This window comes from Pseudophryne corroboree, chromosome 9 (genome assembly GCF_028390025.1).
Source record: "Pseudophryne corroboree isolate aPseCor3 chromosome 9, aPseCor3.hap2, whole genome shotgun sequence".
Lineage (NCBI taxonomy): Eukaryota > Metazoa > Chordata > Amphibia > Anura > Myobatrachidae > Pseudophryne > Pseudophryne corroboree.
In genome coordinates, this window is record NC_086452.1 from 39,321,704 (window position 1) to 39,341,376 (window position 19,673).

Sequence of the window (19,673 nt, forward strand, 5' to 3'; positions counted from 1 at the left end):
GCTCCGTCACATACATGCCTACCCTCCCGGAACAGTCTGGAGGCTACCCAAAATCACGTGGCGCTCATGGATACCCGGAAGAGTGGGCAAATTTCCCCCAGCCGGCCGGTACCTAACCCCAACCACCCATTTACAAATGGAAGTGGGTGGTGCGGCGAGCAGATGAGGTGCTTTCGCGCGATAACGTGATGTCATTGTAGCCACACCTCCCACTGTAACAGGTTGGTAATCTCTGCATTGCATAAAAGGGGGTGTGGCCATAAATACGTGAACATGCATCCACGCCCCCTGCTCCTCCTCTTATGCCGCACCACGCCAGTCCTGGGGAAGCTTAATCAAATCTTGGAGATAAAGTGGAGAAGTTGCCCATAGCAACCAACCAGTTCCCAAGTGTCATTTTACAGGCTGTGCCAGATGGTATCTGGTCTTTAGATCGACAGTCAATAGGTCAAGCACTAATGGTCAACATGCATTAGGTCGACTTGGTCAAAAGGTCGACACAGCATATGGCCGACATGAATTTTATTTTATTTTTCATTTTTACAACTTTTCCATGCTTTACCATCCTCGTGGACTACAACTGGGAACGGTAACCTGCCTGAAACATGGCGAGCAAAGCGACCCATGTGAGAGGACGGGGCACACTAACTGGGGTTCCCGGTGGTTGGACGGAGTAATAATAATAATAATAATAATAATTTTATTTATATAGCGCTCTTTCTCCAATAGGACTCAAGGCGCTTAACAGATATATAGCATGATATAATACATAAAATAATGAAGTACATTTTCATAAAATACAGAAGCACGAAGATACTAAAAGGGACATTATGGTAATGCTGAGTAAACAGGAAAGTCTTGAGTCTACTTTTGAAGGATTCTATAGTTGGGGCCTCTCGCACTGTGCGGGGAAGTAAGTTCCATAGAGTCGGAGCCGCATGACTAAAAGCTCGACCCCCAGATGAATTACGGGAGATTCTAGGTACTGCTAAAAGTCCTTCATCTACAGATCGCAGTAATCGAGTGGGGCAGTATGGGGTCAGAAGCTGCTTCAGGTACCTTGGGCCTTGGTCATGTAATGCTTTGAAACTCAGTCAGCCAATCTTGAAGATGATTCGCCATCGTACAGGCAGCCAGTGAAGGGAGTAGAGGATGGGTGTTATGTGGCTAGAACGGGGCTGGTTGGTTAATAGCCTGGCAGCTGTGTTTTGTACCAGCTGTAAGCGCTGCAATTCTTTTGCTGGTAGACCAAGGTAGAGGGCATTACAGTAGTCTAAACGAGATGATACAAATGCATGTATGACTTTTGGCATATCATCTGAGGGAATTAAGTGCTTGATTCTGGCTATGTTCTTCAGGTGAAAGAATGAGGATTTGATTGTGGCTGATATCTGATGTTTAAGTGTCAAGCCACCATCCAGGACAACACCAAGATTCCGCACACGATCACTGGTCTGTAATTCTGAATCCCCGAGTGTAAGTCCAGTTGGTTGGCTATGCTGCAGTCTTGTCCTTTGATGTTGTGGTCGTATCATAAGGACCTCTGTTTTATCCGGGTTCAGTCACAGCCAACTGGCACTCATCCACTCCTGTAGCTCAGCTAGACAGCCATTTAGGGTTGCTATTGGGTTATCAGTGCCCGGAGCAAAGGACAAGTACAGTTGTGTATCATCTGCATAGCAGTGGTAGACCAGGCCATGGCGCCTTATTATTTCGCCCAATGGGAGCATGTATACTGCAAAAAGCATGGGGGATAGTATAGAACCTTGTGGGACACCACATGGCAATGGCACTGGTGGTGATGAGTATAATCCAGATGATACTCTCTGTGACCTGCCTGTGAGAAATGATTTGAACCAGCTTAGGACTGTGCCATCCAAACCACAGAAATGTATCAGTCGCTCAATCAGAAGCCCATGGTCCACGGTATCAAATGCTGCCGAGAGATCCAGAAGGATTAATATTGAACAGTCACCTCTGTCTTTTGCCATCAGAAGATCATTTAACACACACACCAGGGCTGTTTCAGTGCTATGTCTTCTCCTGAATCCTGATTGAAATGGATCATAAATATCATGGGTTGTCAGGCGGGTTTCCAGTTGATTTGCCACCACTTTCTCAATAACCTTTCCTAGGAAAGGAAGGTTTGATACCGGTCTGTAGTTGGTCATGCAGTCATGCGACCCAATAAAACCCTCATGTTGACCTTTTTTCTGTGTCGACCATTTCCATATCGACCTTTTCACTGTCGACTTAATAATCCACACCAGAGCTAGATACATGACCGTTGCACGTTGATTGGTTGCTATGAGCAACTTCTCCACTTTATCGCTCTCTAAGTTTAAAAAATAAATAAATAAAAATAAAAAACACCTCCCCCATAGTCTGTAGGACAGTCCCCACAAGTCGTGACAGTCCGGGAGGCGTTATACGGAAGAGGCGGACTTATTAAAACAAATACGGTTTTATTTTTGTTCACTTGTTTTCTTTTCAATGTGTAAAACCCTTTAAACTACACAAGTATATCAAATGAAAATTACACGAGGGTTTGCGCTAAAGTACAGGTGTTTAATAAAAACGGTCAATAAATACGCCCTGTATTTACGGACATTAATAAGCAAACAGTGGAGACTTCTATTATCCAGAAGTTCAAACCGTTAACAGCCATGAGGAATAAAGCATTAGTGACTGGGCTCAGAGTATAAAAGGGGGACATGTACTAAAGATTGGAGAGAGAAACCAATCAGTGTCTAACTGCCACGTTACAGGCTGTTTGAAAAATGACAGTCAGGAGCTGATTGGTTAGTACTCTGGGGGTAATTCAGACCTGAGCGTAGCAGCAAATTTGTTAGCAATTGGGCAAAACCATGTGCACTGCAGGTGGGGCAGATATAACATGTGCAGAGAGAGTTAGATTTGGGTGCGGTGTGTTCAAACGGAAATCTAAATTGCAGTGTAAAAATAAAGCAGCCAGTATTTACCCAGCACAGAAACACTATAACCCACCCAAATCTAACTCTCTCTGCACATGTTACATCTACCCCACCTGCAGTGCACATGGTTTTGCCCAACTGCTTACAAATTTGCTGCTACGATCAGGTCTGAAATACCGCCTTTATCTCTTTCCAAGCTATAGTACATAACCCGCAAAGTCTTTCAACCATCGTAAATCAGAGGATTGTAGACACACACTGGGAAGCTTCATATATAGCTCATTGTGAAATATCTATAGCTCGCTGGACCGATATTAGCTTATGACCTCAGAGAGTAATGAACATGCTGTAGAACTCTATCTATCGAGAGCAAAGTCTACCACTATGGCGTGTTAGCACCTTCATATACGACATGCATGGAACATGAAACGGAACACGGATCAGGTTGTACGAGATGAAACCCGCTTACTATATTTCATATTATGCCATGCAGATAAAAACCTAGATTTCAGTTTTTCCACGTCATCTGTGCCGCTGCTTTCCATATTCGCCGCTGGAAAATAAACCCATGCCTCACTGTGCCCGGACTAGGCAAATACCTAGAAAGAACAATCACAAATTAGCACTGGGTGACATTAACTACTTTAACCTAAACAGGTCTGTGTGTGACCGAGTCTGTATACGGAGCAGAACAGAACTTGTATTGGAAAAAAGCTGCGGCTGCTACATTGTAGCACTGCGTATACAGACTCAGAGACTCAGTCGCACACAGATATACAAGTGTCATATATAAAATCAATCATCAGTCTCCTCGTGCGTCCTAGTCACATTGCGTTGCGACTAAGATGCGTTTTCAGAAAAAAATATGCAGAAAAAAAAAAAAAAAAAAAAAAAAAAAAAAGACGCCCAACACGAAGATTCTCACGCAATATGATGTGTCAAGAGGGGCTGTTTGGCGCGACTGCTGCAAAAGGTGTATGAGGACATAGCTGTATCTTCTTTACAAATAGTTTGACGAACAATGGCCCTCATTCAGGTTTGATTGTAAAATGTGACCCAACGCAAAAATTACAAAAACGATGCGGGCGCATGCGCAGGGCCCGCAGGAGGAGTGGTGGCGGCAACGCTCCGTTTCCTAGGTGGAGACGGAGTGTTGCCGGGGGCGGCAGTCTGGGAAAAGGAGGCGGTGGCAGACGAATGGGGGTGTGGTAGCTGCGTGAAGTCACATGCAGCCGTTGCGATCACAAAGATGGCAGAGGGCCTCCTGCAGTCACAGCCAGGCTGCGCCAGCAGGAGGCATCCACAAATTCTGCGATCATGGTGAAATTGCGGTGCGACCGCAATTTCAGCGTGGTCGCAGGGGGGAGGTGCCAGGTAACATGATGGGTGGCCCCCAAGCAGGCGATCAAAATGATTGATTTTATATAGGGGGAGAATTCAATCAATATAGGGGGAGAATTAATCCTATATAGGGAGAGAATTAATCAATTACCGCAAAAATAAAAACTACTTTTTCGTCCAATGGTTTTTTTCGGGCAATTTAATTAATACTCATTTTTGGTGGTATAAAATGTACCTGTTTTCGTGCACAAACACAGGGATCCGGGATCATATCCCAGATGGCTGTGTTTTTATGATCGCAGCCGTGAAAACGGCACTTAACACAGATTTTGTTTTTCTGCCTCCAGACAGGCGAAACAAAATCCCAGATATTGACGGCTATCCACACCGATTGAATTACTCCATCCCCCCCCACCCCCCCGGGTTCAATTAGCGCTAATTGAATTCCACCAATAGTTGAGCTCTAATAGTTACTAATAGTGAAAAATCTATGTTTAAGAAAAAAAAGATCAACCAATGGGTTACGGAAATAAACAAGTTTTATGGAGTCCAATGATAGAAGCACATATGTTTGGGGTGTTCAATTTTCATTCCCAGAAACCAACGCTCCACAGTATAATGATGTATCTCAGATTATATTTAGGGTATTAGTCCCACTCACAGTATATAAAATGAATAAAATAAAAAAAATAAGATTTTACTCACCGGTAAATCTATTTCTCGTAGTCCGTAGTGGATGCTGGGGACTCCGTAAGGACCATGGGGAATAGACGGGTTCCGCAGGAGACTGGGCACTCTAAAGAAAGATTTAGGACTATCTGGTGTGCACTGGCTCCTCCCCCTATGACCCTCCTCCAAGCCTCAGTTAGGAACTGTGCCCGGAAGAGCTGACACAATAAGGAAGGATTTTTGAATCCCGGGTAAGACTCATACCAGCCACACCAATCACACCATATAACACGTGATAGGAACCCCGGTTAACAGTATGATAACAATTGGAGCCTCTGAAGAGATGGCTCACAACAAAACCCGATTTTTGTAACAATAACTATGTACAAGTATTGCAGACAATCCGCACTTGGGATGGGCGCCCAGCATCCACTACGGACTACGAGAAATAGATTTACCGGTGAGTAAAATCTTATTTTCTCTGACGTCCTAGTGGATGCTGGGGACTCCGTAAGGACCATGGGGATTATACCAAAGCTCCCAAACGGGTGGGAGAGTGCGGGTGACTCTGCAGCACCGAATGAGAGAACTCCAGGTCCTCCTCAGCCAGGGAATCAAATTTGTAGAATTTAGCAAACGTGTTTGCCCCTGACCAAGTAGCTGCTCGGCAAAGTTGTAAAGCCGAGACCCCTCGGGCAGCCGCCCAAGATGAGCCCACCTTCCTTGTGGAATGGGCTTTTATTGATTTAGGCTGCGGAAATCCTACCGCAGAATGCGCCAGCTGAATAGTGCTACAAATCCAGCGCGCAATAGACTGCTTAGAAGCAGGAGCACCCAGCTTGTTAGGTGCATACAGGATAAACAGCGAGTCAGTTTTTCTGACTCCAGCCGTCCTGGAAACATAAATTTTCAGGGCCCTGACTACGTCCAGCAACTTGGAATCCTCCAAGTCCCTAGTAGCCGCAGGCACCACAATAGGTTGGTTCAAGTGAAAAGCTGAGACCACCTTCGGGAGAAACTGAGGACGAGTCCTCAATTCTGCCCTATCCATCTGGAAAATCAGATAAGGGCTTTTTCAAGACAAAGCCGCCAATTCTGAAACCCGCCTGGCCGAAGCCAAGGCCAACAGTACGACCACTTTCCACGTGAGATATTTTAATTCCACAGTCTTAAGTGGTTCGAACCAATGTGATTTCAGGAATGCCAAAACCACATTGAGATCCCAAGGTGCCACTGGGGGCACAAAAGGAGGCTGAATATGCAGAACTCCTTTGACAAAAGTCTGAACTTCAGGCAGTGAAGCCAGTTCTTTCTGGAAGAAAATCGACAGAGCCGAAATCTGGACCTTGATGGACCCCAATTTGAGGCCCAACGTCACCCCTGCTTGCAGGAAGTGTAGGAATCGACCCAGTTGAAATTCCTCCTTCGGGGCCTTCATGGCCTCACACCAAGCAACATATTTCCGCCAAATGCGGTAATAATGTCTTGCGGTGACATCCTTCCTGGCTTTGATCAGGGTAGGGATGACTTCCTCCGGAATACCCTTTTCCTTTAGGATCCGGTGTTCAACCGCCATGCCGTCAAACGCAGCCGCGGTAAGTCTTGGAACAGACAGGGTCCCTGCTGCAGCAGGTCTTGTCTGAGCGGCAGAGGCCAAGGGTCCTCTGCCAGCATCTCTTGAAGTTCCGGGTACCAAGCTCTTCTAGGCCAATCCGGAACCACGAGTATGGTTTTCACTCCTCGCATTCTTATTATTCTCAGTACCTTGGGTATGAGAGGTAGAGGAGGAAACACATAAACCGACTGGTACACCCACGGTGTCACTAGAGCGTCCACAGCGATCGCCTGAGGGTCCCTTGACCTGGCGCAATATCTTTTCAACTTTTTGTTGAGGCGGGACGCCATCATGTCCACCCGTGGTCATTCCCAACGGTTTACCCGCATTTGGAAAACTTCTGGAAGAAGTCCCCATTCTCCCGGGTGTAGGTCGCCCATCGGAGAATCCTTGTGGCTTCTGCCATCGCCATCCTGCTTCTTGTGCCGCCCTGTCTGTTTACATGGGCGACCGCCGTGATATTGTCTGATTGGATCAGTACCGGCTGGTTCTGAAGCAGGGGCCTTGCTTGGCATAGGGCATTGTAAATGGCCCTTAGCTCCAGAATATTTATGTGAAGCGAAATCTCCTTGGAAATTTCTTCCCTGTGTGACTGCACCCCAGCCCCGAAGGCTGGCCTCCGTGGTCACCAGGACCCAGTCCTGTATTCCGAATCTGCGGCCCTCTAGTAGATGAGCCCTCTGCAGCCACCATAGCAGCGACAACCTGTTTCTTGCCGACAGGGTTATCCGCTGTTGTATCTGTAGATGGGACCCGGACCATTTGTCCCACAGGTCCCACTGGAAACGTCCTTACGTGGAACCTTCCGAATGGAATTATGCTTCGTACGAAGCTACCATTTTTTCCAGGACTCGTGTGCTTCCACTGGAAGAAACACTCTTTTCTGGTCTGTGTCCAGAATCATTCCCAGGAACAGAAGACGTGTCGTCGGGACCAGCTGTGACTTTGGAATATTGAGAATCCAGTCGTGCTGTTGTAGCACTTCCCGAGAGAGTGCTACCCCCACTACCAACTGTTCTTTGGACCTCGCCTTTATCAGGAGATCGTCCAAGTACGGGATAATAAAAACTTCCTTCTTGCGAAGGAGTATCATTATTTCGGCCATTACCTTGGTAAAGACCTTCGGTGCCGTGGACAACTCCAACGGCAGCGTCTGGAACTGATAGTGACAGTCCTGTACCACACATCTGAGGTACTCCTGGTGAGGAGGGTAAATGGGGACATGCAGGTACGCATCCTTGATGTCAAGGGAGACCCTGTAATCCCCCTTGTCCAGGCTCGTAATAACCGCCCTGAGCGATTCCATCTTGAACTTGAATCTTCTGATATAAAAGTTCAAGTATTTTAATTTTAAGATGGGTCTCACCGAACCGTTCTGTTTCGGTACCACAACCATTGTGGAATAGTAACCCCTTCCTTGCTGAAGGAGGGGCACCTTGACAATCACTTGTTGTGATTATAGTGTTGAATAGCCACCAACACCGCCTCCCTGGCAGAGGGAGGTGCCGGTAAGGCAGATTTTAGGAAACGGCGGGGGGGAAGAACGTCTCGAACTCCAGCCTGTACCCCTGAGATACTACTTGAAGGACCCAGGGATCCATGTGAGAGAGCACACTGGGCGCTGAAATTTCTGAGACGGGCCCCCACCGTACCCGGGTCCGCCTGAGCAGCCCCAGCGTCATGCTGTGGACTTACCGGACGCAGGGAGGACTTCTGCTCTTGGGAACTAGCTGTGTGCTGCAGCTTTTTCCTCTACCTTTGCCTCTCGGCAGAAAGGATGAGCCTCTAGCCCTCTTGCTTTTCTGGGGCCGAAAGGACTGTACTTGATGATACGGTGCTTTCTTTTGTTGTGGGGTAGCCTGTGGCAAAAAAGTCGATTTCCCAGCAGTAGCTGTGGAAACTAGGTCTGAAAGACCTTCCCCAAACAGTTTTACCCCCTTATAGGGCAAAACTTCCATGTGCCGATTCGAGTCGGCATCGCCTGACCATTGCCGAGTCCATAACCCCCGTCTGGCGGCAATGGACCTAGCGCTTATTTTTGATGCCAGCCGGCAAATATCCCTCTGTGCATCACGCATGTATAAGACCACGTCTTTTATATGCTCTATTGTCAGCAAAATATTGTCCCTATCCATAGTAATTTTCCGACAGGGAATTTGACCACGCAGCGGGAGCACTGCACATCCATGCCGAAGCAATGGCTGGTCGCAATATAATGCCCGAGTGTGTGACTATATCTTTCAGGGTAACCCCCTGCTTTTTATCAGCAGGTTCCTTCAGGGCGGCCGTATCCGGAGACGGTAGTGCCACCTTTTCTGATAAGCGTGTAAGCACTGTATCTACCCTATGGGGTGTTTCCCAACGTGACCTATCCTCTGGCGGGAAAGGGTACGCTGCCAATTACCGTTTAGAAATTATCAATTTCTTACCGGGGGAAGACTACGCTTCCTCACACACCTCATTTAATTTCTCAGATGCAGGAAAAACTACTGGTAGTTTTCTCTCACCAAACATAATACCCTTTTATGTGGTACCTGGGGTATTATCATAAATGTGTAATACATTTTTCATTGCCTCAATCATGTAACGGGTGGACCTATTTGGAGGGTACACTAGTCATATCGTCGTCGACACTGGAGTCGGTATCCGTGTCGACATCTGTTTCTGCCATCTGAGGTAGCGGGCGTTTTTAGAGCCCCCCATGACATTTGAGACGCTGGAACAGGCACAAGCTGAGTAGCCGGCTGTTCTGTGTCGTCGACCTTTTGTGTAAGGAGTTGACACTTTCACGTAATCCTTCCATAAGTCCAACCACACCGGTGTCGATCCCGCAGGGGGTGACATCACATTTACAGGCATTCGCTCCGCCTCCACATCATTATCCTCCTCATACATGTCGACACAGCCGTACCGACACACAGCACACACACAGGGAATGCTCTGACAGAGGACAGGACCCCACAAAGCCCTTTGGGGAGACAGAGGGAGAGTATGCCAGCACACACCAGGGCACTATATATCACAGGGATATCACATATAAGAGTGTTTTCCCTTATAGCTGCCTATATATATTGTATACTGCGCCTAAATTGTGCCCCCCCCCTCTCTTTTTAACCCTTTCTGTAGTATTGACTGCAGGGGAGAGACAGGGAGCTTCCCTCCAACGGAGCTGTGAGGGAAAAATGGCGCCAGTGTGCTGAAGGAGATAGCTCCGCCCCTTTTTCGCGGACTTTCTCCCGCATTTTTATGGATTCTGGCAGGGGTTAAAAAGCACCTATATAGCCTCTGGGGCTATATATGGTGCCAGTTTGCCAGCCAAGGTGTCAGTATTGCTGCTCAGGGCGCCCCCCCCCCCCAGCGCCCTGCACCCATCAGTGACCGAAGTGTGTGGTGTGCATGAGGAGCAATGGCGCACAGCTGCAGTGCTGTGCGCTACCTTGGAGAAGACAGAAGTCTTCAGCCGCCGATTTTCCGGACCACCTTCTTGCTTCTGGCTCTGTAAGGGGGACGGCGGCGCGGCTCCGGGAACGGACGACGAGGTCGGGTCCTGTGTTCGATCCCTCTGGAGCTAATGGTGTCCAGTAGCCTAAGAAGCCCAAGCTACCACCACTTAGGTAGGTTCGCTTCTTCTCCCCTTAGTCCCTCGATGCAGTGAGCCTGTTGCCAGCAGGACTCACTGAAAATAAAAAACCTAACAAACACTTTCTTCCTAGGAGCTCAGGAGAGCCCCTAGTGTGCATCCAGCTCAGCCGGGCACAGAAATCTAACTGAGGCTTGGAGGAGGGTCATAGGGGGAGGAGCCAGTGCACACCAGATAGTCCTAAATCTTTCTTTAGAGTGCCCAGTCTCCTGCGGAGCCCGTCTATTCCCCATGGTCCTTACAGAGTCCCCAGCATCCACTAGGACGTCAGAGAAATAAAAAGTATGGGGAATACATAGCAAATCTATTAAAAATTAGATGTTTTTAAAATGCTTATGAAACAATAAAATTATATATGAAACCTAACAAAGAAATATTTTAAAATAAAAACATGGAGAAAAACAACAACACTATAGTCAGAATATTGATGATCTCTGAACGCAGGTCAGTGGCAGCTCTCACGTGTTTCCAGGCCCCATACAATCTCAAAGTAACCAACACGTGGTACAGGTTGAGTCTCCCTGATCCAAAATGCTTGTGACCAGATGTATTTTGGATATGGGATTTTTCCGTATTTAGGAATAATTGCATACCATAATGAGATATCATGTCGATGGGACCCAGGTATAAGCACAGAATGTATTTATGTTTCATATACACACAGCCTGAAGGTCATTTAATACAATATTTTTAATAACTTTGTGCATTAAACAAAGATTGTGCACATTGAGCCATCAAAAAACAAAGATTTCACTATCTCACTCAAAAGTCCGTATTTCGGAATATTTGGATATGGGATACTCAACCTGTATTCACCTCAGGGAATAACCAATAATGCTGAGCCAGTAACATACATTTAGGGGGAGTCATACCCTCCAACTGTACCTTTTTGGCCGGTACAGTACAGTTTTTTTAAGGTCTGTACCGGCCAAAAAGGGCTTTGTACCGATTTTTGACTTATTGCATCTCCATTGAAAGTATAGGAAAGGGGACGTGGCCACGCCCCCTTTACCCGCGGCCACGCCCCCTTTCCTTATTTGTACCGGTTTTTAAGTGTAAAATGTTGGAGGGTATGGGGAGTTGTATCAAACCTTGGAGAGAGATAACCAATCAGCTCCTATCTGTCATTTTACAGGATGTGTTGGAAAAAATAAGAATTTACTCACCGGTAATTCTATTTCTCGTAGTCCGTAGTGGATGCTGGGAACTCCGTAAGGACCATGGGGATAGCGGGCTCCGAAGGAGGCTGGGCACTCTAGAAAGATCTTAGACTACCTGGTGTGCACTGGCTCCTCCCACTATGACCCTCCTCCAAGCCTCAGTTAGGTACTGTGCCCGGACGAGCGTACACAATAAGGAAGGATTTTGAATCCCGGGTAAGACTCATACCAGCCACACCAATCACACCGTACAACTCGTGATATGAAACACAGTTAACAGTATGAAACAATAGAGCCTCTCAACAGATGGCTCAACAATAACCCGATTTAGTTAACAATAACTATGTACAAGTAATGCAGATAAACCGCACTTGGGATGGGCGCCCAGCATCCACTACGGACTACGAGAAATAGAATTACCGGTGAGTAAATTCTTATTTTCTCTAACGTCCTAGTGGATGCTGGGAACTCCGTAAGGACCATGGGGATTATACCAAAGCTCCCAAACGGGCGGGAGAGTGCGGATGACTCTGCAGCACCGAATGAGAGAACTCCAGGTCCTCCTCAGCCAGGGTATCAAATTTGTAGAATTTTGCAAACCAAGTAGCTGCTCGGCAAAGTTGTAAAGCCGAGACCCCTCGGGCAGCCGCCCAAGATGAGCCCACCTTCCTTGTGGAATGGGCATTGACAGATTTTGGCTGTGGCAGGCCTGCCACAGTATGTGCAAGCTGAATTGTACTACAAATCCAACGAGCAATAGTCTGCTTAGAAGCAGGAGCACCCAGCTTGTTGGGTGCATATAGGATAAACAGCGAGTCAGATTTTCTGACTCCAGCCGTCCTGGAAACATATATTTTCAGGGCCCTGACAACGTCTAGCAACTTGGAGTCCTCCAAATCCTTAGTAGCCGCAGGCACCAAATAGGCTGGTTCAGGTGAAACGCTGACACCACCTTAGGGAGAAACTGGGGACGAGTCCTCAATTCTGCCCTATCCATATGGAAAATCAAATAAGGGCTTTTACAAGACAAAGCCGCCAATTCTGATACTCGCCTGGCAGAAGCCAAGGCCAATAACATAACCACCTTCCATGTGAGATATTTCAGATCCACGGTTTTTAGTGGTTCAAACCAATGTGATTTTAAGAAAACTCAACACCACGTTGAGATCCCAAGGTGCCACAGGAGGCACAAACGGGGGCTGACTATGCAGCACTCCTTTTATAAATGTCTGAACTTCAGGTACTGAAGCGAGTTCTTTTTTGAAAGAAAATCGACAGAGCCGAGATCTGTACCTTAATGGAACCCAATTTAAGGCCCATAGTCACTCCTGCTTGCAGGAAATGCAGAAATCGACCTAGTTGAAATTCCTCTGTTGGGGCCCTTTCGGCCTCACACCATGCAACATATTTTCGCCATATGCGGTGATAATGAGTTGCTGTAACCTCTTTCCTGGCTTTAGTAAGCGTAGGAATTACTTCCTCCGGAATGCCCTTTTCCTTCAGGATCCGGCGTTCAACCGCCATGCCGTCAAACGCAGCCGCGGTAAGTCTTGGAACAGACAGGGCCCCTGCTGCCGCAGGTCCTGACTGAGTGGCAGAGGCCATGGGTCCTCTGATATAAATTCTTGAAGTTCTGGGTACCAAGCTCTTCTTGGCCATCCACGAGTATTGTTCTTACTCCTCGCCTTCTTATTATTCTCAGTACCTTTGGTATGAGAGGCAGAGGGGAGAACACCTAAACCGACTGGTACACCCACGGTGTTACCAGAGCGTCCATAGCTATCGCCTGAGGGTCCCTTGACCTGGAGCAATATCTTTTATAGCTTTTTGTTAAGGCGGGACGCCATCATGTCCACCTGTGGCCTTTCCCAATGGTGTACAATCCTATTGGAAGACTTCTGGAGGAAGTCCCCATTCTCCCGGGTGGAGGTCGTGTCTGTTGAGAAGATCTGCTTCCCAGTTGTCCACTCCGGGAATGAACACTGCTGACAGTGCTAACACATGATTTTCCGCCTATCGGAGAATCCTTGTGGCTTCTGCCATCGCCATCCTGCTTTTTGTGCCGCCCTGTTGATTACATGGGCGACTGCCGTGATGTTGTCTGATTGGATCAGTACCGGCTGGTTTTGAAGCAGAGGCCTTGCTGGCCTCAGGGCATTGTAAATGGCCCTCAGATCCAGAATATTTATGTGTAGGGAAATAACCTGACTTGACCAAAGTCCCTGGAAGTTTCTTCCCTATGTGACTGCCCCCCAGCCTCAAAGGCTGGAATCCATGGTCACTAGGACCTAGTCCTGTATGCCGAACCTGCGGCCCTCTTGAAGATGGGCACTCTGCAGCCACCACAGTAGAGATACCCTGGTCCTTGAAGACAGGGTTATCAGCCTATGCATCGGAAGATGCGATCCGGACCACTTGTCCAACAGGTCCCTCTGAAAAGTTCTTGTATGGAACCTGCCTAATGGGATTGCTTCGTAAGAAGCTACCATTTTTCCCAGGACTCGCGTGCAATGATGCACCGCTACCTATTTTGGTTGCAGGAGGTCTCTGACTAGAGATGACAACTCCTTGGCTTTCTCCTCCGGGAGAAACACTATTTCTGGTTTATGTCCAGAACCATCCCCAGGAACAGTAGACGTGTCATAGGAACCAGCTGTGACTTTGGACTGTTTAGAATCCACCTATGCTGTTGTAGCACTTTCCAAAATAGTGCTACCCCGACTACCAACTGCTCCTTGGACCTCGCCCTTATAACGAGATTGTCCAAATACGGGATAATTACAACTCCCTTTTTTTTTTTTTTTTTTTTTTAAGGAGTATCATCATTTCGGCCATTACCTTGATAAAACACCCTCGGTGCCATGTACAGTCCAAACGGCAGTGTCTGGACTTGGTAATGGTAATCCTGTACCACAAATCTGAGGTACTCCTGGCGAGGATGGTAAATGGGGACATGCAGGTAAGCATCCTTGATGTCCCGGGATACCATGTAATCCCCCTCGTCCAGGCTTGCAATAACCGCCCTGAGCGATTCCATCTTGAACTTGAATTTTTTTATGTTCAAGGATTTTAATATAAAATGGGTCACACCGAACCATGCGGTTTCGGTACCCCAACCCGTGTGGAATAGTAACCCCGTCCTTGTTGAAGTAGGGGCACCTTGAGTATTACCTGCTGGGAATACCGCTTATTAATTGCCTCTAGCACAGCCTCCCTGCCTGAGGGAGTTGTCAGCAAGGCATATTTTAGGAAACGGCTGGGGGGAGACATCTCTAATTCCAGCTTGTACCCCTGAAATACTACTTGGAAGAAACAGGGATCCACCTGTGAGCGAGCCCACTAATTGCTGAAATTTTTGAGGCGGCCCCCCACCGTACCTGGCTACACCTGTGGAGCACCCGCGTCATGGTGTGTACTCACAGGAGGCGGGGGAAGAATCTTGATTCTGGGAACAGGCTGACTGGTGCAGCTTTTTCCCTCTACCCTTGTCTCTGTACAGAAAGGAAGCGCCATTTGACCCGCTTGCTTTTCTGAAGCCGAAAGGACTGTACCTTTTTCTGTGAGGAAACCTGAGGTAAAATTATTTCTTCCCAGCAGTTGCTGTGGATACGAGGTCCCAGAGACCATCCCCAAATAATTCCTCACCCTTATAAGGCTCTCTATGCGCTTTTTAAGTCAGCATCACCTGTCCAGTGACAGGTCTCTAATACCCTCCTGACAGAATGGACATTACATTTATTTTGGATGCCAGCCGGCAAAATATCCCTCTGTGCATCCCCCATATATAAGACAACGTCTTTAATATGTTTTTATGTTTGCCAACTATTATCCCTGTTTGACAGGGTCACCAACCACGCTGCAGCAGCACTATCTGCAGGTCTCAGTCTAGTACCTGAGTGTGTAAATACAGACTTCAGGATAGCCTCCTGTTTTTTATCAACAGGTACCTATTAAAGTGGCCGTATCCTAAGACGGCAGTGCCACCTTTTTTGACAAACGTGTGAGCGCCTTATCCACCCTAGGGGATATCTCCCAGCGTAACTTATCCTCCTGGCGGGAAAGGGTACGCCATCAGTAACTTTTTATAAATTACCAGTTTCTTAACGGGGGAACCCACGGTTTTCACACACTTCATTTATTCATCTGATGGGGGAACAAAACACTGCCTGTTTTTTCTCCCCAAACCTAAAACCCATTTATAGAGGTTAAAGTCAGAAATGTATAACACATTTTTTATTGCCGGGATCAAGTCACGGATTGGATTGTGTATATGTCTCCACCTTGTCGACACTGGAGTCAGACTCCGTGTCGACATCTGTGTCTGCCATCTGAGAGAGCGGGCGTTTTTGAGCCCCTGATGGCCTTTGAGACGCCTGGGCAGGCGCGGGCTGCGAAGCCGGCTGTCCCACAGCTGTTACGTCATCCACCCTTTTATGTAAGGAGTTGACACTGTCGGTTAATACCTTTTACCTCTCTATCCACTCTGGTGTCGGCCCCACAGGGGGCGCCATCACATATATCGGCCTCTGTTCCGTCACCATATAAGCCTCCTCATTCAACATGTCGACACAGCCGTACCGACACACCGCAGACACACAGGGAATGCTCTAAACGAGGACAGGACCCACAAAAGCCCTTTGGGGGGACAGAGTGAGAGTATGCCAGCACACACCAGAGCGCTATATACTGCAGGGACTAACTGAGTTATGTCCCCTATAGCTTTATATCTATATATATATATATATAATGTATACTGCGCCTAAATTTAGTGCCCCCTCTCTCTTTTTTTAGCCCTTGTAGACTGCAGGGGAGAGCCAGGGAGCTTCCCTCCAACGGAGCTGTGAGGGAAAATGGCGCCAGTGTGCTGAGGAGATAGGCTCCGCCCCTTTTTCGCGGCCTATTCTCCCGTTTTTTATGGACTTCTGGCAGGGGTATTTACCTCATATATAGCCCCTGGGGCTATATATTGAGGTATTTTTGCCAGCCAAGGTGTTTTTATTGCTGCCTCAGAGCGCCCCCCCCCAGCGCTCTGCACCCTCAGTGACCGGAGTGTGAAGTGTGTATGAGGAGCAATGGCGCACAGCTGCAGTGCTGTGCGCTACCTTGGTGAAGACTGAGTCTTCATGCCGCCGATTTTCCGGACCATATTCTTGCTTCTGGCTCTGTAAGGGGGACGGCGGCGCGGCTCCGGGACCGAACATCAAGGCTGGGCCTGCGGTCGATCCCTCTGGAGCTAATGGTGTCCAGTAGCCTAAGAAGCCCAATCCGGCTGCAAGCAGGCGAGTTCGCTTCTTCTCCCCTTAGTCCCTCGCTGCAGTGAGCCTGTTGCCAGCAGGTCTCACTGAAAAGAACAAATTCTAAGACTATAACTTTCTAAGAGCTCAGGAGAGCCCCTAGTGTGCATCCAACCTCGGCCGGGCACGAAATCTAACTGAGGCTTGGAGGAGGGTCATAGTGGGAGGAGCCAGTGCACACCAGGTAGTCTAAGATCTTTCTAGAGTGCCCAGCCTCCTTCGGAGCCCGCTATCCCCATGGTCCTTACGGAGTTCCCAGCATCCACTAGGACGTTAGAGAAATAACAGTTAGGAGAGGATTGGTTAGTACTTTATCTCTCTCCAAGCTTTGATACATTTCACCCATAGTCTGTTAATAAAACCATAGTTACCTCAACATTGGCTGTCAGAGAAATAAACCTGCGCAGGCACCTCGCAGGACACCCAGGTCCTTCATTACTCATACAGCAAAGTGCCACACTATAGAAGGTATCCCCACTAAAGGGTGGTATCCCCAATGAGGGTTAAGGGAGCAGACATAGAGGAAAGCGTCCTGAGTTTCCCTATCAAACAACCAAAACCCTTTAGGAGGAAAAAAAACAAGAACAACAACAACGCAATGCTAGCCACACACCTGAACGATTCCACTCATGATCATCAGACTGCGATTGTCAGAGCGATTATTAAACCATCTTGAGAACATCCGATGTCCAGTGTACACACTAGCGATTTATCATTCTGATCAGAACGATTATCTGCCCAAAGACCATCACATGGGTGACGGATATAAATGAACCCTCAGCAGACATATTAGACATATGATCGTAAAGCCATATATACTACAAAACGGACAAATGCGTGTAGCGGGTCAGGCCCAGTCATCTGATCAGACGGCTTCTGTGGTGATAATCGATGCACACCCTCTGAGATTATCCGATCGAGCAGCCAGAAATGGGCCGATCGTCGCCAGGATGTTACACAGTGCGCACTAAGTTAGAAAGGGTATGGGACTCAGGGTCGACAGTGTTTAGGTCAACACCTATTGGTCGACAGTGGCTAGGTCAACACTAGAAATAGGTCGACATGGCCATTATGTCAACATGAACAAGGTCGACGTGAGTTTTTCCATGTTTTTTTGTGTCGCTTTCTTTGTAAAGTGACCGGGATCCCCAATTAGTGCACCGCGTGGCCCGCTTCGCTCACCATACTTCGGGCAAGGTTCCTCGCTGCTGCGCTCAGCACAGGTTACCATTCCCAATCGTAGTACACGTGGATCGAAAAGTATGAAAAAGTTCAAAGAAAAAAAAAAAAATAAGAATTTACTTACCGATAATTCTATTTCTCATAGTCCGTAGTGGATGCTGGGACTCCGTCAGGACCATGGGGAATAGCGGGCTCCGCAGGAGACAGGGCACATCGAAATAAAGCTTTTAGGATCACATGGTGTGTACTGGCTCCTCCCCCTATGACCCTCCTCCAAGCCTCAGTTAGGATACTGTGCCCGGACGAGCGTACACAATAAGGAAGGATCTTGAATCCCGGGTAAGACTCATACCAGCCACACCAATCACACCGTACAACTTGTGATCTGAACCCAGTTAACAGTATGATAACAAAAAACGAAGTAGCCTCTGAAAAGATGGCTCACAACAATAGTAATAACCCGATCTTTGTAACAATAACTATGTACAAGTATTGCAGACAATCCGCACTTGGGATGGGCGCCCAGCATCCACTACGGACTATGAGAAATAGAATTATCGGTAAGTAAATTCTTATTTTCTCTAACGTCCTAGTGGATGCTGGGACTCCGTCAGGACCATGGGGATTATACCAAAGCTCCCAAACGGGCGGGAGAGTGCGGATGACTCTGCAGCACCGAATGAGAGAACTCCAGGTCCTCCTTAGCCAGAGTATCAAATTTGTAAAATTTTACAAACGTGTTCTCCCCTGACCACGTAGCTGCTCGGCAAAGTTGTAATGCCGAGACCCCTCGGGCAGCCGCCCAAGATGAGCCCACTTTCCTTGTGGAGTGGGCCTTTACAGATTTAGGCTGTGGCAGGCCTGCCACAGAATGTGCAAGTTGGATTGTGCTACAGATCCAACGTGCAATCGTCTGTTTAGACGCAGGAGCACCCATCTTGTTGGGTGCATACAATATAAACAACGAGTCAGATTTTCTGACTCCAGCTGTCCTTGAAATATATATTTTTAATGCTCTGACAACGTCCAGTAACTTGGAGTCCTCCAAGTCGCTAGTAGCCGCAGGCACCACAATAGGCTGGTTCAAGTGAAAAGCCGAAACCACCTTAGGGAGAAAATGAGGACGTGTCCGCAGTTCTGTCCTGTCCGAATGGAAAATCAGATATGGGCTTTTGTATGATAAAGCCGCCAACTCTGAAACTCTCCTGGCTGAAGCCAGGGCCAATAGCATGGTTACCTTCCATGTAAGGTATTTTAAATCTACCGATTTTAGAGGCTCAAACCAATGAGATTTGAGAAAATTCAAAGCTACGTTCAAATCCCACGGTGCCACTGGAGGCACTATTGGGGGTTGTATATGTAGTACACCTTTTACAAAAGTTTGTACTTCAGGCACTGATGCCAATTCCTTCTGGAAGAAGATTGATAAGGCCGAAATTTGAACTTTAATGGACCCCAATTTTAGGCCCATAGACAATCCTGCTTGCAGGAAATGTAAGAATCGACCCAATTGAAATTCTTCCGTTGGAGCCTTCTTGGCCTCACACCACGCAACATATTTTCGCCAAATGCGGTGATAATGTTGTACAGTCACTTCCTTTCTAGCCTTAATCAAGGTAGGAATAACTTCCTCTGGAATGCCCTTTTCTTTTAGAATCCGGCGTTCAACCGCCATGCCGTCAAACGCCGACGCGGTAAGTCTTGGAACATACAAGGTCCCTGCTGAAGCAGATCCCTTCTTAGAGGTAGAGGCCACGGATCCTCCGTGAGCATCTCTTGAAGTTCCGGATACCAAGTTCTTCTTGGCCAGTCCGGAGCCACCAGTATTGTTCTTACTCC

The 19,673-nt window shown here is 47.6% G+C and overlaps 1 protein-coding gene across 2 annotated transcripts in view; it reads right to left on the reverse strand.

Moving 5' to 3' along the window:
* ATG4C (autophagy related 4C cysteine peptidase) overlaps window positions 1–19,673 on the reverse strand; it is an 85,843-nt gene that overhangs the window by 53,061 nt on the left and 13,109 nt on the right. For both annotated transcript variants that reach the window (XM_063939200.1, XM_063939199.1), the window contains exon 2: window positions 3,403–3,532. In XM_063939200.1, the coding sequence (XP_063795270.1) occupies window positions 3,403–3,478 (76 nt within the window). In that variant the 5' untranslated portion in view covers window positions 3,479–3,532. The remainder of the gene's footprint in view (window positions 1–3,402; window positions 3,533–19,673) is intronic.